The sequence below is a fragment of the Notamacropus eugenii genome, chromosome 1 (genome assembly GCF_028372415.1).
Source record: "Notamacropus eugenii isolate mMacEug1 chromosome 1, mMacEug1.pri_v2, whole genome shotgun sequence".
Taxonomy (NCBI): Eukaryota; Metazoa; Chordata; class Mammalia; order Diprotodontia; family Macropodidae; genus Notamacropus; species Notamacropus eugenii.
The window spans coordinates 11983633-12005174 of record NC_092872.1 but is presented as its reverse complement, the minus strand read 5'-3'; the positions used below and the strand labels follow the sequence as shown (position 1 = coordinate 12005174).

Below are 21542 nucleotides of genomic sequence, written 5' to 3'. Positions count from 1 at the left end.
CTGTTGGAAGAGGAAAAAGCAAAATGTGGTCACAGCACTGCCCACTAACTAAAACTCTGAAGCCTGGCACACAGTAGGCACTCTGTAAATGCTAGTTATCACTGTCACTGTGGTTGCTCTTGTTGTTTCATGGCTCATTTGGTCAGCGGCAGAAAAGCCACAGATTCTACCACATTTTTTTCATGTGCAAAGTTCAACCACAGTGGTGACTTCTCTTTATGTATTCCCTCCTTTCCCAGAGACACAAAACGTTGACCTCATTATCACTGGGAACCACAGCTTGGGCAGGGTGCTGGGGAAGGTTCACTGGGCTAAGTTCTGTGTGGAATGAGATTCAGTTCAATTAAACAAACATTGACCAAGTGCCCACTAGGTGTCAGGCGCTGTGCTGGGAATATGTGTCTTTCCATTACATCATTGTGCAGATACCAATGAGTTCTTCTTACTCTCAGCTTACAGCATTTACTCTTGTAAGCATCCACTGAGTTTCTGTTCATCGTAGAGGCACATGGGGACCACCCTACGACAAAATGAGATCTACAGTTTCTCTGAGCTAGGCCAGCTGAAGTGCCCCCAAATATACGGTGGCTTTGGCTGCTAGCCAGCTTTTCAGGTTGTTGGACCAATCCTGCAAAGTGGGGAAGTGAGGCAGTACATTTATTATCTTCATTAGGTCATCCAGGGAAGACTCCCATGGTTGCATAAGAGGCCGTGTGGTCTCACAAAGAATGAGAGCTGAACTTGGCTTTATGAATGAATCCCAGTTTTACTAGCTAGACCAATAAACTCCCTCCTGAGCCTCAGTTTCCCCATTTGTAAAATGGAAGAATAATGTTTGTACCCTATTCTTCACAGCATTGTTTATTATTTTAGGGTCATCTTTTTACCTTCTGTTTCAGAATCTAGACTGCTAGAGAACATGGGCCTATGGGTATGCACAGATACACCGAGAGCACCATGGAGAGGAGCAGACTTAGGACTATTACACAGAAGCAATTTGTTACTCTTCCCGCTCTCACTTTTGTTATCTGTTAATTTCAGCTGATAGACCAGGGACAGTTCAGTCTCTTTTGCAATTGCCCCCCCCTCCTCCCTCCCAGCCTCTCTGCTTCCCTTTCTAACCCATTCCCTCCCCCCCTTCCCCCACCAAATGAGTATTCCTTAAAACACTGATATGACCTTGACACTCCCCTGCTCAAAAATCCTTTGGGCTCCTTATTGCCTCTAAGATAAAGTATAATCTCATTGCCTAGCACTTAAAGCCCTCTACAATCTTTCCAATCTTATTTTGTATTCTTTTACTTCAGGCATTCTCCACTGCAGTCAAATTGACCTGCTAGTTGTTCCCTATATACTACGTTCCATCTACCCCTTCCATGCCTTTCATGCCAAACTGTGTCTGTCATAGGGTCTCTCCTTGCCTCCACCCCTCAGAGTCCCTTACTCATTTCAAAACCCAGCTAATGTACCACCTCTTACCTACCTATCAGCTCCTTCCAGACACTCACAGTTGTCGAGGACTGTTTACCTCTCAAAACTGCTAGTATATATTTTGTATTACTTATCTGAATATATGTTGAAAATTCTCTTCCTTCCCATCCCCACCACTTCTAGAATCTAATTTCCTGGAGAACAGGGAAAATTTCGTTTTTGGTTTTATATTCCCAGTGTGCTCAAGCATTATGCCTTACATGAAGCAGGTGTTTTAAAATGTTAACTCCATTGAATTCAATGAGAAAATTTAAGAACAGAGAGAAGAATTTCAACTGGGGAAATCAAGAGATGCTTCATGGGAGAGGTAGCACATCACCCAGCCCTTGAAACAAGAGAAGGATTTCAGCAGACAGAGATAAGAAGGGAAATGTGTGCCAGGAGGAGTCTGTGCAAATGCACAGAGTCAAGAGAAGGCAGAATGAGTAGGGAGAAGTGCGTATTCCAGACTGATAGAAGAATTGAGTATATGAAGGAGAATTTATGTAAAACAGAGCTCTCAATGCCAAGCCAAGGACTCTGTATTTTATTCTGGGGCAAAAGAAAACCATGTGAGATTTCTGAGCAGAGGCACGACATGGTCAGGCCTATTGTCCTTGGGAAGAGGGGCCTTGAACAGGAAGCTATTAACTCACCAGTGAGTCCTACCTGCTATAATCTCACTCAAGATGTTCCTTTTCTGTTTCCGGGAGGGAGGCTCTCCTTGCTTACCTGGTACTGGTCTGAGCAACGTGCAGGAATTTCATGGTTGGCATAGGGCAGACAGACCGCAGCAACTCCCAGGGTTCTATTCCCATGTTCAGCCCACTGCAGGATGACAGAGACTTAGTCAGTAGAGCCACCAGCTCCCTAAGATTTCCTCCGACAACATGGCAAGGTCATCCTGTATCATCTGACTCTTCTATTTATCATGTGCTCTTTGGATATAAACTCCCCAAAGGTAGCACTTTGGGATTCCTGATTTAAGAAATTGCCTACTCAGGACAATGCATCCTCAATGGAGCTCAGTGGAAGGGTACCCACTGGATACAATGCATGAAGTCATGGGACTGCTTTTTGTAAAGACATCAATACTTGGACATCCAAATACTTTAGTAGTCATGAGATGCCAAGAGCAGCAGTTAGAGGACTGCTCTTAAAGGCAGGAAAACCTGTGTTCAGGTCCTGCCTCAGACACATATTACCTGGTTGACCGTATCCAAAATTATTTAACCTCTCATTGTTCTAAGCAGCTTGCTAAGACTATACCTTGCTGATATCAGTGAAACAACAAGCATTTATTAAGTACCTATTATTTGCCTGCTAAGTGCCTAGTATGTGCCAGAAGAGGCAATATGGCAAATTGGACAGAGAGCTGACCTTGGAGCCAGGAACGAATTAATAAATTAATAAAAAGCATTTATCAAGCATTTACTATATGCAAAACAAAGTGCTATGCCAGGGATACCAACAGAAAAGTAAGAGTCCCTTCTCTCAAGGAGCTCACCTTGTAATGAGGGAGACAATGCATCTAGAAAGCTTCAGATGGAAGTCATTCACACAAATGTGTTGCCTCTTGATGATGACTGCTTTGGGAAAACAGCCCCCAAAGTGGGGACCAAGCCCTGCTCATCATCCCTCCATACAAAATGGAAGCAGAACAAGACAAGATCAGGTGGAATGGGGTAAGGAGGAGGGAGAAAAGGATCTGGAAAGGGAAGACCTCAAATCTTTCACCTGGTTGGTTGGAAATTGCTGACAGGGTACAAGAGTCCTGCCACGCAGTCTGCGATGTAGGTGTTCATGCTGGACAGAGACACCGTGGGCTCCCGGGCAGTCTTCTTCCCCATGCTGGCTACTGTTCTCCTCAGGACGTCATCATTGTGGAATAGGAAGATACCATCCGTGTACCTACAGAGACACAGACCGTGGCAACAGTGAGGGCACCACAGGTCTGACCAGCCCTGTGACAGGAAGCAGAGCCTAGACATCCTCACTGGGTGTGTCTCTTGACCAAAAGTCCCTCCTGTTCATAGTGTCATATATTTATAGTTGGAAAGGTATGAAGAGACCATACTCCAGCTCCATCATTTTATGTATGAGGAAACCAAGGCCCGAGAAATTATGATTTATCCCAGCTTATACACTGTATCCTCTTTCATAACGTATGCATTTGGACCAATAGCCTTACACAACTGGGTCTCCCTGGGTACAAGAAAAGGCCACTGAAAGAGTCCATGAAGGCAATTTCTTTTTTTTTTTTTTTGAAGGAAGGGAGAAAGCAAGCATTTATAAAGCACCAACGATGTGCCAGGCACTGTGCTCATCACTGTACAAATATTAGGTCATTTGGCCTCACAACAACCCTAAGGAGTAAATGCCACCGTTACCCTCCCTCTGCATTTGAGGACGCTGAGCCTGAGGGAAGTTGAGTGCCTTGCCCAAAGTCACAAAGCTGGTATCTGAAGATTGGAGCTCAGGTCTTCCTGACTCCGGGCCCAGCACTCCAGCCACCATACAGCCCCTGCTGCCTCTCATGGGGAGGGGCACAGTGGACACAAACAGGCTGCAGCACTTCCTAACAAGGAATTATGATGGAGAAAGAGTAAAGACAAAGACGTGCATAAGAAGACGAGCTGAAAACTTGACGAGAGAGGTAATACCTGATGGAGAGCCCACCTTGGACCCTGCAATGCCAACAGGCATCACTGAGGAAGGCTCCTGGCAGTTTGGGTGGATGCCTGTGATTGGGCAGAGCTAATGGAAGAACAAAGGCATGAGTCCCAGTTGGCCTCTATCGTTTCTTCAACCTGGATTATACTTTCAGGGCAGCTCTGGGACTCCATCCCTTCACACACCCCTCCCTCTACTGAAGCTGTTCTCAGGCAGCCAAGCCAAAGGTCTTTCTTTCACTACTCATCCGCCATGATTTCTCTGCACTATTTAACACTAGTGAATGAACCCTCCCACTGAAGAAGATACCACCTTCTGCTAACTCCTCCAGCTTCCACTGGCGCCCCTGTTCTTGCCCAGCCCTCAACGTGGATGTGCCCTTAGGGTCTATTTTTGGCCCTCTTTCCTCTCCTTGTCCTCTCCTTTGGTCTCATTTAAACCCCACCTTTAAATGGCTTTAATCCCCATCTCTAGGCTGGAGACTCACATCTTTCTGTCTCTTGCTCTAACGCCAGACTGGACATCTGAATTCTAGCCCCACATCTCTAACGCCCTGCAGGCACCTCCCCACCCCCACCCCACCACTAGATGTCCTTTAGCAATTCAAATACTACATGTTCAAAGTGGAATCTGCATCTTTATCACTAAACCTGTTCCTTCAGAGTTTTACTATTTCTACCTCCAGGGGCAGCTAGGTGGTACAGTGGATAAAGCATCAGTGCAGGAGTCAGGAGGACCTGAGTTCAAATCTCTCCTCAGACACTTGACACTCATTAGCTGTGTGACCTGAGCCAAGTCACTTAACCCCAACTGCCTCATCCTGGGTCATCTCCAGTCATCCTGATGAATATCTGGTCATTGGATTCAGATGGCTCAGGAGGAGAAGTGAGGCTGATGACCTGCACAGCACTTCCCTCACTCAAAACAAAGTCAAGTGCAAGTCATGTCATTATTTCTCTGATGGCATGGTCTTCTTCAACAACGAAGGACGAGCACATATTTCTACCTCTGGCACAACCATTCCTACCGCTTCCTTGTTATTATCATTTAGGCCTAAAATAGACTAGGTTAGCAAGTTCAAGGTTTAGAATGTAATAAGTATTCATGAACCACAAATCCAATTAAAAACAACTGTACAAATTAAAAATCAAAATAACACATTTAAAAAGACACAAAGGATATGAAATGTCACCCCAAATAATGACAACCACCATCATCAATTTCAATGGCTTTTCATATTTTAAATTTTTGGAATTAATGAATACTGGTATTAGTTCTCACCCTTGTGACCCAATATCTGCAGTTATTTCCATTTTACAGCTGGAGAAATAGAGGCACAAGAAGACAAAGTGCTTTACTTATAGTCATCAATTTATCTACACTACAACAGAGGTTAGAATCCAATAGTCTTCCCCTCCCAAGTCTAATAAGGATTCTGTCCTTGGGTAAAAAGCTTTGAAACTAACACAACTACCCCATTGCTTCCCTCCACATGAGATGTGCCGAAAGCTCCATTTCTTCAGTGCTTAATGAGATTACCTCTGAAGCCAAGAAAGGCACAACAGAACGTTGTAATGTTGAAGAGGGCATTCGCCAGTCTGGTAAGGGGCCACTGTTACAGACAGAATCTGTCCTAAAGGATATTCATCTCTGATTTCCTCACAGAGATGAGAGCCAAGACCTACATGGAAGAAAAAAAAAATCCAGACAGCAACAAGTTATATAATTACAGGAAACAGAAAAGGTAATTTGGGGGACTTTTTGGTCTCTGTACATCCATCTCAGTTGATATAGGAAAGCTGCCATCACAATGATGTATTAAGGAAACTGGCCAGTGAAAACCTAGACCTCATGGGCACATGCAGTTTGCTCAGTGTGCTGCAGTTCCCAGTGTGGACTTTGGAGCATGGTACAGGTATTCCATGATCTTCTAATCTGTGTATCATGTGGTGGAAAAGGCTTTTTTTTTTTTACTAGCTTCTGAGTCAGAAGTGAACACACTTACAGAAAATCCCAGTTAACAAACCCTGGTCTCCTTCCTGCCTGCCTGTGTTTGAGTGAGGTGGCAATAACCTCCATGTCCTCCAGATGGGAAGAGCACCAGTGGCCAACGTCCTCCACTTGGCTTGATATGAAGGCATAAGTGCATGGCCTTATAGTGCACATTCTCTCCTGCATTCGGTGAAAGGGTAGAGATGGAACAAACTCTCCGAGTGTGTGAGCACTGAAAGGTCAGGAGATAGCCAGGGTCCAGGTACTGAAATCCATGCTGAAGTTTGCAGACAGCCAAGCCTGGTGAGCAGTAAAGTCCCAAATGAAATGCTGGACCCAGACCAGCTGTGGATCCACTCAATGGAAACGATGACTTCTCCAAAGAAGGGAGCAGCTTTGTCCGCTGGCTGTGCCACATTTGGAAGTGAATGTAGAAGTTTGAGGTTACTTTGCCCAGGGATGGAAGTTATAAAAGGGAGAGTGTGCCCGTGGGGTGTGTGAGGAGTGGGGGTTTTATACTTCTGTTCTTAATACATCTTCTCAGTAAATATTCCTTTACGAAAGCTAACTGATGTTAACTAGTTAAATGACACTGAGGTGCTAGTTAAATGACACTGAGGTGCTAACTGCTAGGTCAATCAATGATTTAACTGAGGTGCTAACTGCTAGGTCAATCAGTGATTTAACTGTAACTGGGAATTGACTTGGATTTCTCACTCACATGCTTTCTTTTTATTAGTCCTTCTAGAATGGAAGGTTAGGGAGTCTGGGGGAGCAAATAAATGGAATAGTCAAGGGTCCTAGTGTAAGGGCAGGAATTGGTAAGGAGAAAAATATTGTGAAACAGATGTTGAACTCCTTGAGAAAAGAAGGAAGGAAGGAAAGAAGGAGGATGACTTGGGGGTCAGTATACTTGGTCCAGGGGGAAAATGTTTCATTATGTGGACTTCAAAAGAAGAAAGGTTACTGAGTGAAGGAGGCAAAGGAAGAGTATCTGGAAATGCTAATTGGAGCTGGAGGTATTCTGGCTTCCCTTCCAGGACCATATGAGAGGGTACAGCCATGTAGAGAGGGCAGTCAGGGATGCTTCATCATCAGGGTGGAACCAGGGCTCTGGGAGGACTACTAAATAAAAAGTATATGAGAGATGTCCAGGATAAAAAAAAAAACAAAAACCAATGTGCTCACTATAGAACAGGAATTCCAGAGGACACAATGGAAGGGGTGAGCAGAATTGGATTAGGAGATCAATAGGGTTTGGTGGAGATGAAAGGACAGTCTTCTCATAAATGGCTGTTACTTAATTATTATTATAGAGACAGGGAGAGACTCATTAAAACATGGTGAACCCTGCAGTCAGATTTGAGTGGCTTAATCTGGCCTCTGTGACTTTTATTCTGCTTTCTAATTAAACATAAGAGCAATTTTTTTAAAGTAGGATATTCATTCTAGAATCCCACAGACCAGAACACCTACGTGTGTACGCAGGAAATGCAATACTTAAACACTGATTAAATCAAAGGTCTACTCTGAATAAAAATGGATAAACGAACTTTTTTTTTCAAATGTATGTGTGCATATCAAATTGCTTACCATCTCAGGGAGGAGGGAAAAAGACAAGAGAGAGAGAGAATTTGGAATTCAAAATTCATAAAAATGAATGTCAAAAATTGTCTTTACATGTAATATTTTTTTAAAAATTTTAAATATAGGTATGATTTCTGTGGTTTCAAAGAGTGAAAGAGCTAATACTAATTGGCTACCTTTCCAGAACAGTCTAAGATTTGCCAAGAGCTTTACATGACCCTATTTGTTCCTCACAATAACCCTACGAGAAAGCTAATGCAAGTACTATTATCTATATTCTAGATATAAAAAATTATAGCTCAGGGACATTAAGTGACTTCCCTAAGGTCACCCTAGGACACCAAGGACAGAATGAGAACTTAAACCCAGGTCTGTTGACTCCAGATCCAGGACTGTTCTCACCATATACACTGCTTCTAAAAAAGAGTGATGATCCTTCCTGAAAACGGGCAGGCAGGTCACAGAACTGTGCTGCATATTCGGGATATACACGAATGGGTTTTCTGGCTTCCTTCCTTTCTTTGTTTCTTCCTTTTTTTTACTGATAGTAGAAGGTTAAAGAGAGAGAGAGAGGTAAGATGAGCACTCCAATGGAGCAAGGATGCACGGAAAGAGACCTAAGACTTTTCTTGGGATGGGCAGAAAGCAATTCCAGATAAGATTCTCCATAGAGCTAGAGTTTCAGTAAAAGAGGGCTTTAGGAGCCTGATACACGGGGAAGCTACTTAACGTTTTAAAACACTAGAATAGCCCTGAGGAAGGTTCAGGGTTTGTTAGAAAGTCATGTTATAACCTGTGTAATTACAACGACTAAGTCTGGCCCTGAAGACACAAAGAAATGCACTTCCCTCCTTTTGCAGAAGTGGGAGACTACTTGTGTGGAATACTGCACACAACGTCCCACTGGCTTGGTGCGTGCTTTAGTTTTACTGAACTGCTCCTCCCCCTCCTTCCTCTTCTTTTTATTCTGAGTTACAAGGTTTGCTGGTGGAGTGGGAGGGAGGAGGTAATGGAAAAAAATCAGTGAAAGTTAAAATCTTTTTCTTAAAGAAGGAAGAAAGCAGCATGACAAACAAGAATTAGATGAAGCTGTGACTGATAGCAGTAGGAGATGTAAACAGGGCTTCAGTTATCTTGTTCCACAACAGCCTTCTCCATTTCTTTTCTGACATCTCTCTGAAGATCCCCTTGGTGCCTTCTCCTGCCTGATTCCTTGTTGGTAATAGGTTGCAACTGCCTCCATTCCCATTACGTACCTCTCCTACTACCCTCTGACACACTCACCTTGAGGTTTTCAGAGGCCAGGGATGCCATAACTAGCAGCCACAAAGAACCACTAGGAGATCACTAATGTGAAATAGAGGAACCTTAACTTCATGGAGAAGCTTGAGGCCATTAGAAACAAGACCTCATTTCCCAAAGGCAGCCCAGCCTTTTCTCTCCTTCTATTCAGTCCTGGAGCTTACCCTCCACAACATTGTACTCTGATGCCTCATTGTGTCATGGAAGTGACTTTGGATTCTTAAAGGCTATGTCAGTGGGAAAGCAAGCTCTAGGTCTACCTATTAAGACAGAACAACTCTGAATATAGTCCAGACTTTTTATGCTTCCCACAGAATAGCCCGGTTAAACACAGAAAGACTCATCACCAGTAGTCTGATTGAGTGGTAATGAATTCTTCAGCCATGAATCTGGCCATGACTGATGGTTCATTTGGCAGTGAATTCATGGCAGGCCATGAAGCAAAATTTAACTGAATGGGGGAACGTGATAATCTTTTATTTGATGAAGCACACCATGGAGAGCTCTAACTGTTTAGACTTCAAGGTCCAGCCAGGCACCATCATCCACCGAGTGTCAGTTTAACTGAATTATAAACCCAGTACTTTGGTAGAAAAAGAAAAAGGAAAAAACACTAGAGGAGTACTTTGTAAACTCAAATCTAAAAAGTGATTTCAAGGTGAAAATAATAAGGATGATGGTCTAGCTAGGTTCCCTTCTCCTCCATTCTCCCCATTACATACCTGCTCCAGTGCCACCACTTAGGCTGTGAAAAAGCACGGTCCCACTATAGCAATCCCGGAGTTCCACTTCCTTTCGAAGCTTCTCCATTGTCTTGTAGAGAAGGCTCCCTTCAAAATGCAAAGGCTTGTTGTAGTAGCCTTGAAGTAAACCATTTAAAAAGGTCAGTGTCAGAGGGATTTGGGTCCATAACAAAATATTCTGGGGGCTTGATCTTCCAAGTAATTGCATCTTAAAGCCTGTACCACCACCACCTCCCCACCAGCAGTTACCTTTCCTCTCAGATTTCACACAGTACTTCACCAACACCTTACCTTGGGCCACCAGGAAAGGAGGTAGATGACAGGGATTGTGTCAGAGGCCAGGACCTACTTTCAGCCGCCTCTTCCAGAACTCTAGCAATGGAAGCATTCAGACTAGAGAGAAGAGAGTGAAAAACAAGGCCCTCCCATTCCCTCCAAGAGTGGGGGAAGAGAAAGAGAAGGGAAGGCAGAGACTGACCCTAACACAAAGTCTAATCAAGAAACTAAGCCTGGAGAGGTAAGCAAACAGAAGAAAGCCCTGAAGAAATACTAGATGTTAAAGGAAGCCCAAGAGGTCAACCCACAAGAAAAGAGTTAACTCCACAGCAAATACAAATAGAACTTCTGATACGAGAAGGGCTTAACCACAAGGATTCTAAGAATCTCTGCAAGAAGTTTTAAAAGAGTCACAAAATTCTGAAAGCAGCTAGGAAGAAAAAGTTCAAGTACCAAAGAGCTACAGTCAAGATTATACTGCAACTACCATAAAGAAAAGAAAATCTTGAAACATGATCGTCCAGATGGCAAAAGATAAAGCCTTATAAGAATAATTTACACTGCTATTTAATGAGTAGGCCTGTCCTAAGTCACCTGCAGATTCAGAGAAGTAATCTGTCTAAAAGCTTACCTTTCTTCAGTGATGGAAGTCAAATAAAACTTAAGTTGTACAAATTCCAACAGAGTACTCCATCTACCCGGTTCTCTGAGGAATATGGTAGAAAGAACACTAGAGGAGGAGTCAGAAGACAGACTCAAGCACTAGTTCTGCTGTTTACTAGATGAGGGACCTTGAATCTAACACTTTTCTGTTTTCTCTGAGTCTGTTTTCTCACTTGCAAAAATTGGAGCTATCTATCCAGCTTATTTTTTATAGCTTTCTTTCCTCCTTCAAGGTGCCAATTTCTCAAATGCCTGGGAAAGCACTTTTACAAATTATATTTATACAATTGTAAGGGGTTATTATTACATATTACTTCTTAGCACATGGTTTAGACTGGATGCTTTTGTGAGGTTTCTTACTTCACTTTGGTCATGTACAAGTGGTAATGAAAGAGGAAACTTAAAAGTTATTCTTTCTTACAGTGCTAGACATGGCTCACTCTAGAGTTAGGCATCATCAGTAGAGACTTCCCCCTTATAATGTCACTTCTATGCCTGTGTGTGTGTATGTACACCCACACATACATACACATCGACTACTAATAATTTCTCTACACAGATGTAGTCTCTAGATGTGTGATTCTAGGGCAATGGTAGGAAAACTGTGGCCCTCTAAGTCCTCAAGTGCAGCCCTTTGACTGAATCCAAGCTTCACAGAACAAATCCCCTTAATAAAAGGATTTGTTCTGTAAAACCTGGACTCAGTCAAAAGGCCATACTCAAGGACCTAAAAGGGGATTTGTTCTGTGAAGTTTGGATTCAGCCAAAGGGCTGCACTTGAGGACTTAGAGGGCCACATGTGACCTCGAGGCCCGCAGGTTCCTGACCCCTGTTCTAGGGCTACGTGCCATGGCCCCTTCAACCCAAACCTAGCAGGAGCAAAGAGAACCACGTTAACTCACACAAACAGACTTTTAATATTCAACCACTGTGGGAAAGGAGCTCCCTGGTCCACACACACAGAGACACACACATCCAGCTGTGGAACACAATATCTCATTCAACAATAACCTTGTCTGCCTAACTAAAGATAAACAAAGCAGCTAGAGCAGATTCCAAACATCGGGGCTTTCCTGCCACTAGACTTAATTGACTCCTTCACAGATATGGGAAGGACAGTTAATCAATCTCTCATTTCAGCTGTACTCCCCATCAGCACCTGCACGTTTATTCCCCCTCCACATCAGTCCTCCCTGAGTTTCAGAAGCCTTGTTCTGACAGTCACCTCCACCCAGTACTCATGTGTGAGGGGTGGGGTTTTACTTCAAATGGCTATGGTCTTATTTCCTTCCTGAATCAGGGAAGCATTTGAAGTTCAGGCAACTGTGCATTGCTGATATTTTTTGGTCTAAGACAGGGCTGGGAAAACACCACCAGGGCTGGAGAACCTACCACATGTGACCTCGAGGTCATAGGTTCCCCACCCCTGTCTTCCCATAGTATAGATATACCAATTTTATTCCTACATAATTGTGGAATTAATGCCAAGAGACAATTATTCCTATTTTTCTTACTATTCTGAGAACATAACATTAGAAGAGGGAATGTCTTAAGAGACCACCAAATCAGAACCATGAGAGATAGCATAGAGGTGGATCTAAGAGACCTGGTTTTAAATCCCAGTTCTGCCACTATGAGCTATGGGAAAACAGGAAACTTATTTAATCTCTTTGAGACTCAGTTTCTATACCTATTAAAAATGGATGAAAATATTTATTAGATATATTACCCAGTTGCAAGGAAAATACTATAAACTTTCTCTATAAACTTAGGTTTCTAATGTCTATGAAGAGCTTTGTGTCATTCTGTCCTTTTGGGGGAGAGGAAAAGAGGGGCTTTTTATCTCTCTCTTTCCCGTTGTGCCTCTAACTTTATTCCTTGAGTTGCCTATGTTTAATCCCTCTCACTTTATGCCTCAGTATCTTACAGTGACAATAATATTGAGGGGACAATTAAAACCAACCCTAAATGAATGAACTTTCTAAGGGAGAGAATGAGTGAGAAAAGAAAGGAGAAATGGAGACAGAACCTGAGGGCGCACATACATTGTGAGATTAGAAAGAGGAGAAGTAACTATCAAAGAAGATCGAAAAGAAACAGGGAGGAAGGAGGAGAACCAAAGCAAAAAAGAAAAAGAAAAAATCTGGGTGTATCCAATAGGAGGCGGTAGTGATCAACAATGATGAAAACTGGGGCTAAAAAAGAGCCTGTGGATTTTCAAATTAAATCACTGTTGATTTTTAAGAGCAGGTTCAGTAGCGGTAGCAAAAAGGAAAACCAGACTGAAGAGGTTAGAGAGAGTAGGTGCTGCAGAAGTAGGGATATTTTATTCAAGAAGGCTAATAGTGAAGGGAAGAAAAAGGCAGGATGGGGAAATGGATTTTCTAAATGGTCCTGGGATTGCTTTTTGTGGTGTGTTGTTTTGGGATGGGGTTTTGGGGGGTAGTTGTTATTTTTAGGCTTAGGCAGATCTGAAGATTGTTTTGGCTGGAAAGGAAAGAGAGACCGTAGCTTTAGTGAATTTCTAGGAAGGACTGTTTCGCTCTTTATCTTTATATGCCCAGAGCTGAGCTCTAGTAGGTCCTTAATAAATTCTGATTGATTGATTGATTGGTCCTACATGAAGAAGAATCACTATTGGAGCAACGTTCTGGAGGAAGCAAAAGGGAGGGCAAAGGGGATGTAACACAAGAAGTGATTAGCCTTAGTCAAGCACAAGGAGGAGAAAATGAATGAAAAGTTTTGAGGAGGGGAATCGCATGGTGTGAGTACTCAGTGACCTGGGAGGCCAAGTCACGTGGCATTCGTGGGCAGTATGGACACAGCAGGAGCTTGAGGTGAGAGGGTAAGGTCAAGGCTGCCTGCGGGGAGAGAGGGAGGGAGACAAGAATAGGTCGAATGCTGAGCAGCAGTAGCAAGGGACCAGCAACAGAGGAGAGGGCCAAGGGAAGAAAATTCTTCAGGCTATAAGGCCCAGGGACCATTGTCTACCTGGTGGACATTAATTTATAGGTGGGTGAAATCTGTGACTTTCGTCAAGGATCTTCAGCAGCTCTGTAGCATAAGTGGAAAAATCTGAAGGTAGATGTTCCCAAGGATTATTTGGGAGAGGAATGGCAAAGGTGGGAAGGGATGGGGAGGAGGAGAGAGGAAGGTTAAGAGTTTCTATCTGGTGGACAGTAAGCACGAAAATGACAGAGCAGGTGTCAGTGATGGCAACAGCAACTTTTACCAACCTATTGCGCAAGGTATTGTAGGGGGTCATCAAAAGAAGGAGAATGTCAGTCAGTAAGCATTTATTTAGCTCTGCGCTAGACACTCTACTAGAGCAGCGGACAGAGCTCTGGGCCTGGAGTCAAGGCCAGCCTCAGGCTGTGTGATCCTGGGCAAGTCACTTAACCTTGTTTGCCTCAGTTTCCTCATCTGTAAAATGAGCTGGGAAAGGAAATGGAAAATCACTCCAGTACATCTGCTAAGAAAACCCCAAATAGGGTCACAGAGAGTCTGAAATGACTGAACAACAACAGTCACTCTACCAGGGGCTCGGAACTCGAAGACAAAAGTGAAATTGGTACGTAAAAAATACTCATAAAGTAAACCTAAGGTAAATATTTAGGACTAGCAGCTGGAGGAAGCAGGAAAGACTTTTCAAGGAAATCAAGGTTTGTAAGAGATGGGGGTAAGGACCAGCAGTGGGAATGAAGACAGAAGGGTGTTTAAGGGCGGGGCCCTAATGACTGTCCCACCTGCCTACAGGTGATTTCCACCGGTGAGTGAAAACACTTCTGGACTGAATCAGAACTGAAAGTGAACAAAGCCATTATTTCTTCTTGAATCAACAGAAGCCACCAGGGCTTGCCCTGAGGAATTTGTATAAAAAACAAGCTATCCTCAGAACAATAAGGGATGTACCAAAGATCTAGAAACTGAGAGGAAGAAGTGGGATTAAGCCAAGCTACACCAAGAACCAGCAGCCCTGGGGCAACCAGCTAAAGGAGAAGAGAGGTTACAAGTGATTGTGGCAAAGTATGGAGTTATGGAGGAGGGCCATCTGCTCTCCAGGCTCACAGAGCAGAAGACCCAATTGGAGGGTGGATGACACCAGTGTAGTAAGGTCTTAAGGTCTGAGGAAAGTTCCAGTAAAAGACCTGCTCTTTCCCAAAGTCTCTCCACAGATACTATGATACAACCTTCTATTTCACTATGCAAACACCACCGGCAGCCTGAATTTTGCCTCAGCCTCAGAGATGTTGGGCATCAACTACAGACAGATATAAATGAAAATGTAGGTGATTCCAACCACTGTCTAAAACTTAGAGATTGTAATTGAACTCCTAACTTCTCATCTAAAATAAACTCTGTAAAGCCACAAATCAGGGACCTGAGGGGTCTTTATTTTGTTTCTAGGTTTAAAAGGAGCTAATTACGATGTACAAAGGCCCAGAGATAGGAGATAAAGTATCCTATTTGATAAAAAGTAAAAATTGAATAATAAAAATAGAACACGTGATCCCTGCTCTCTGGGAAGTCATAACCTAGGCTGACTGGTGCTATATTCAACAGCTAACCAAATTCTCACTATATGCATGTCTCTAGAGAAAAAGCTTAGCGCGGTGAACAGAGAACCAACACTGGAGCCAGAAAGCCTTTTTTCTCATATATACAAACTGTGTGACCAAGGCAAGTCACTTAACCTCTAATCTCTTTGTGCCTTGGGCAACTCCTTAAGAAATTAAGTTTCAGAAGGGATCCTGGTTGTGTTCGCCTTTTGTTTTAGAAGAGGACCTTGACTTCAGGGAGATGATGACATGATTTGCAAGTTGACTTTGATTTGACTGAGGGAGGACTGTGCAATGTCACAGAAGGGGTCACCTAGCTAATGTAGAAAATCTTAGGTCAGGGCTGGACAAAACAAACAACAAAAGTAAGTGCTGAGAGATCAGAGTCTTACCACATGCCCAATTCTTCCCTCTTCCCTGTTTTCCAATTATTAGATTCGATTCTCGGAATAAACTGAAAAATTAAAAAAGAAAAAAAAAAGCATTGCTGAAAGTGAGAGGCTTATCAGAAGGCTGGACCATAACCACATTCTGACCCTATAGTGGGCAGAGACCACACCGGGAATCTGCTGGACTGCTTTAACTATTGTGCGGTTAAACTGCTTCTGGCCCTTCTTTTCGGCTGTTTAATTTGTTACCTTTTCTAGGAAATCATTACCCTCAAAGTTAGTAGCACAGGTCAAAAGGGAAATTAGCACCCAAATGAGACAATGAGTTTCCTTTCCCCAGGATTTTCTCCAGTTTGTGGAAGAAGGGCTTATAACTTACAAGATCATAGAACCGCAGACATAAAACTGAAAGGGACCTCTCTCAGAGGCCTTCTAACCCAACCCTTTCATTGACAAATAAAGAAATGAGGCCCCAAAAGATTAAATGTGTACAAAGTCACACAGATCGTGTCATCTGGGGTTCGAACCAAGGTCCCTTGACTCCAAATCCAACATCTTCCTTGCTGTGCTATAGAATAAAAACCTGATCATAACAATGATAACCCGTGGCATTTGCGATGGTTACACATGTGGGTTGGCAGGGTTCAGGTCCAAAGGCCTAACTAGTAATAACCCTATAATTTGGGTAAACAGACACTGAGGGTTTGAGTGTCTGGGTTATATGGCCATATGGTCCTAAAGGTAAGCTTCCTTTGTAAGCATATTCAGTGGAAAGAACACTCTAATTCAGCCACATATGTAAGTTTTTTCATGAGATCCATCAGCAGTTATAACCTATGATCAACTAATTATTGTGACTGATAATCATTTTTCAAAAGAACACTGAAATTACAATTAGGAGACCTGGTTCAAGCCTCAGTTCTGTAGACTTGGATAAGTTGGCCTAACTTTTCTGGCTTCAATTTCTTCTCATGTATAAAAAGAAAGGGTTGTCCTAGATAAGCCTTTGGAGTCCTGGCTTCATCAACAGAAATGACACTAAAGAAGAGTACCTCTGAACCTTTCCATACAACTTACAGGCTGATATTTCATGCAGATGCTGGTGTCCCCCATTAGAATGTGAATTCTTTGAGAGGAGGAAATGTCTTGCTTTTCTATTTATACTGTTCAGTGCTTAGCAAAGTGCTTTGAATACAATAAGGATTTAGGTGCTTTTTCATTCATTCACTACGATTCTAGATTTCTAGGTGCTAATTGTTTAACTTCAGGAAAATCAATTCTGTTTTTCAATTTTCTCAACTGTAGAAAAGTATTCCTTCTTTTATACTGTTGTTAGGATCAAATGAGGTCATGGTGTGAACATACTTGTACATTAAATTATCTTTTATTTAAACAAAAAATATAATTCTTTAGTAAGATGGTTAAACATAAAAATTAACTAGTATAAGGAAACCATTAAAAATATGCTCTTTAGACTAAGACTTAAATAAATACAAATGACTAGGTGCAATTGAGTACATACTTTGGACATGAAGAACACTAAATGCTTACAGAGCGTCTCTTTGCAGATTCTCACAGTGGTGGTGATTTGTAATCTTAGGATCAACCTGGTTTATCTACTTAAAACAACTCAGAGACTTTTAATTATATACCTTTTGAATCAGCTCTGCTTTTCTGCTATATATAGGATCATAAGATTTATATCTGGAAGGAAATGGGGTAACTGAAGCCCAGAGATGTTAAATGACAAGATCACACAGGTGGTAAGTGGAGCTAGGATTTGAATAATATTTTGACTCCAAATCTATTGCATTTGCCTTTAAGCCACAGTTGCCAGGTCTTGGAAGAAACAGAGATCAGCTCAAGATTTGCCAGACTATGATTCTCTTTTTGACAGTCGTGAAGAGGTTTTTTATTTTTGTTTTCCTTTTGGGGGGCTATATTTGACTGACCTTATTAACTTTAACACAGTTTTGAAGCTATACCTTCTATTTATTAAGTTGAACTAAATACTTGTTCAATAAATGTTGAAATTTATCCCCTCCCAAACCCTTCCAAATACATTTAAATAATGACTCTAAACAAATTCTAGAGTGGCAGAACCCACAAAAAGATGGAGTGAAACAATTTTCCAGGCCAAGACAACTTAGGAGGTCGACAGGAAAGGTCTTTTACACCAGGATGAGAGAAGAGCCTAGTGCAGCGCAGGCTGAGTCAGTGCAGTACTGGTGGTTTCCAGACTTCTCAGTCCACAGATGCCAAAGACAATTTAGAAGGTCAGCAGGAAAGGTCTGTTGCATCAGGTGCAAAACTGAGTATATTCTTTCAGGGGGAAAATGGACATTCAATGAAATAGAGGACTTTTTAAGAATTCCTGATGAAAAGAACAGAGCTGAATAGAAAATGTGACTTCCAAATACAAGACTCAAGAGAAGCATAAAAAAGTAATCAGGAAAGGGAAATTATAAAGGACTTAATAAGGTTGAACTGTTTACATGCCTGCATGGGAAGATGATATTTATAACCCATAAGAACTTTCTCATTATTAGGGTGGATGGAAAGAGTGTATGCATGTGTATAGATAGATAGATACAGGTATAGATATAAATATATAGATATATACACATACACAGAGGGCACAGGTATGAGTTGAATATGAAGGGATACCTAAAAAAATAAAATTAAGGGATGAGAGTGGAATGTACTGTGAGAAGGGGAGAGAGAGGGGTAGAATGGGTAAATTATTTCACATAAGAAAGCTTTTACAGTGGAGGGGAAGAGGGGACAGGTGAGGGGGAGTGAGTGAACTTTATTCTCATCAGAACTGGTTCAAAGAGGGAATAACATACATATTCAATTGAGTATAGAAATCTATCTTACCCTATAGGAAAATAGGAAGGAAGGGCATTAAAGGAGGGTGATGATGGTAATTGAAGGGAGGGCAGATTGGGGGAGGGAGCAGTCAGCAGCAAAACACTTTTGAGGAGGGGCAGGGTGAAAAGGAGACAAAATAGAATAAATGGGGGGTAGGAGAATAGGATAGAGGGAAATACAGTTCACAATTGTAAAAAAAATTTTTGAAGCAAGTTTCTCTGATGAAGGTTTCATTTCTCAAACAAATAAAGAACTGAATCAAATTTATAAAAATAAGAGCAATTCCCTAGTTGATAAATGATCAAAAGATACGACAGTTTTCAGATGAAGTAATCAAAGCTATCTATAGCCATAGGAACAAATGCTCTGACTCACTATTGATTGGAAAATGTAAATTAAAACAATTCTGAGGTACTACCTCATACCTATTAGACTGGCTAATAGGACAGAAAAGGAAAATGACAAATATTGGAGGGGATGTGGGGAAAATGGAGCATCAATGCACTGTTGGTGGAACTGTAAACTGATTGAACCATTCTGTAGAGCAAAGGGCTATGAAACCATGCATACCCTTTGACCTAGCAATACTACTATGAGGTCTGTATCCCAAAAGAGATACAAAAACATTAAGAAAAAAGACCTATATGTATAAAAATAGTTATAGCAGTTCTTTTCTGGGGGTAAAGAATTGAAAATTGAGAGTAAGCCCATCAATTAAGGAATGGCTGAACAAGCTGTGGTATGTGATTGTGATGGAATACTATTGTATTACGGGAAATGATTAGTGGGATGCTCTCAGAAAAGTTTGGAGAGATCTTTCTTCAGGATGACCTAAATTGTCATCTTGACTTGGGAGTCAGGAGATACCTGAGTCTGAATACTGGTTCTGACATTTAGTAGTTGTGTGAGCTTGAGCAAGTCACTTAAGTCTCTTTGAGCTTCAGTGTCCTCATCTGCAAGATGGGAATAATAATATTTGCAAGATCTACTCCTCAATGGGATTTTTGTGAGGAAAGTGCTCTGCAAACCTGAAAGCATTATATCATCATCACCATCATCATCATCGTCATCACCACCTTCATCATCACCACCACCACCATTACCATCATCATCGTCATCACCACCACCACCATTACCATCATCATCGTCATCACCACCACCACCACTACCACCACTCTTAGGTTTCAGGTCAGTTTTGAATCTAACAGTCCATATTTCTTCATCTTGTCTACATAGATTTTTCTAGGGACTGTGTCAAATGCCTTGTTGAATTCTAGATAGCTAGCAATATATAGCTTTCTCCAGATAAACCAATTTCTCAATTTGGAACAAATTTATCCAAAGGACTTTTTTTAATATACTTAACAAAGTCACTTAGATCTAAGGTCTCATCAGTATATGTAAGTATCATAAGTAATGAATGCAACTCTTAGTACCTTGGCATTCTGAGCAATTACTGTCCATGTTGTTCCACAGAAAATCCACTTAACAGTCTAGAAGCTTTCCTCTATTTCTTTTAATATCTCAGGGTTACAAATGTACCCCTTGGGCTATCCAACTTTATTTTCTTAGTCTTAAAAACATCACCAACTCATCTCCATTTCTGTCCATACATGTACTCAATTAAAGATGAAATGGAAATAAACTCAGATGGGTATAATTCCAGAGGACTGAGAATCACTTTTAAAAAATGAGTTCTGTGGATTCCTTTTTATTTTATATCGTTGTCATCTTAAATAGAGGCCACTCCCAAGTTGGACTTTCCTTCATAACAAAGAACAGTTAGCCAAAAACAGCCTCCACGGCGGTTCCAACTGCAGCGTGTGGGTGAGTCACGCTCCTCAGAGGAGGGCTTGGGTTGGGTCCTTACCCTTTCTTCACCTGTTTCTGCATTTTCTTTATCACTTTGGATTCACTGTCCACACAGACAGCGCTGAGCTTTCCATCTCGGGAGCAGAAAGGATTCCTGGAAAAACAAACAAACCAGCCTTGGGTGAAAAGGAGGTGTGTCTGCAGTGGGCAGACCTGCCAGGCTGATGCCTACACCCAAATCTTCCAGCTTGACGTGACCTCAGGATGTCATTTCCTCCATCTACAATTTCATTTGGTTATTCTTGTTTTTAGATTGCTTTTTTTTGAAAACAAAAGTTTTCTTGGTACTTTTTGGTTTTTATACCTTAGTCTTTTCCAAATCCCCCAACCTTCCACCCTTCCTCATAACAAAGAAAGAAGTTGAGTGGCCCCATCCACTTTTGTACAATCCCAGTTATTAGGAATTTCTGTCTTAGGTCATGCTGAAATCTATCTTTCTGTAATTTCTTTCTACTGAATTTACACTCCCTTCTCATCTCCACTCCCCTGAAATCTCTATCTCTATTCAAGGATCTGTTCTCATCAAGTATCTTTTTCTACAAGAGACCCTTCTTTATCCTCTCAATTGTTAGCAATTCTGCCCCTAACACCCCCCCCCCCAAAAAAAACCACATGGTGTATATTTTGTATTTATATATTTTATCTCATGGTATGTGCTTAAAAATAAATACCTATTTAGTTAAATTGAATTGAACTCTAAGTTTGAAGTAACCTACTACTGATCTGGCTACTGCTACCTACTCAGTAACCTTTGGCACCAGGAGGATTTAGAAAAGGACTTTAGTAGAAGAGCAGAAAATGTCCTTAGACAATTTTCTAAGAAAATGGAATTTGGCCAAATGTGGTGGCCTGCCCTTGTAATCTCTGCTACTGGAAGAGGCTGAGGTTGGTGGATCATTTGAATCCAGGACTTTCTAGCTGCAGAAAGCCTAAAGCTGATAGGTTGCCACAGTAAATGGTGAGTCCCCAGGAAGGAAGGGCCACAAAGGTGCTTAAAAGTAGTAAATTAACTCAGGTTAAAAAAATGGAGTAGGTAAAAGCTTTTGTGCATAACAATGTTATGGTATGACATGAATTGGCACTTCCAACCTGGGTGAGATAGGGAGACCTGGTCTAAAAAAAAAGAAGGAAAGAAATGGAAA

General features: G+C 41.8%; 1 protein-coding gene across 4 annotated transcripts in view; it reads right to left on the bottom strand.

Annotated features, from left to right (window-relative positions):
* Window positions 1–21542, bottom strand: part of LOC140533596 (uncharacterized) — a 69137-nt gene that overhangs the window by 9924 nt on the left and 37671 nt on the right. For all 4 annotated transcript variants that reach the window (XM_072653555.1, XM_072653550.1, XM_072653541.1 and 1 more), the window contains exons 3-8: window positions 20399–20494; window positions 15658–15719; window positions 9747–9884; window positions 5683–5824; window positions 3208–3381; window positions 2203–2298 (exon numbers count right to left, since the gene is read on the bottom strand). In XM_072653555.1, the coding sequence (XP_072509656.1) occupies window positions 2203–2298; window positions 3208–3381; window positions 5683–5824; window positions 9747–9884; window positions 15658–15719; window positions 20399–20494 (708 nt within the window). The remainder of the gene's footprint in view (window positions 1–2202; window positions 2299–3207; window positions 3382–5682; window positions 5825–9746; window positions 9885–15657; window positions 15720–20398; window positions 20495–21542) is intronic.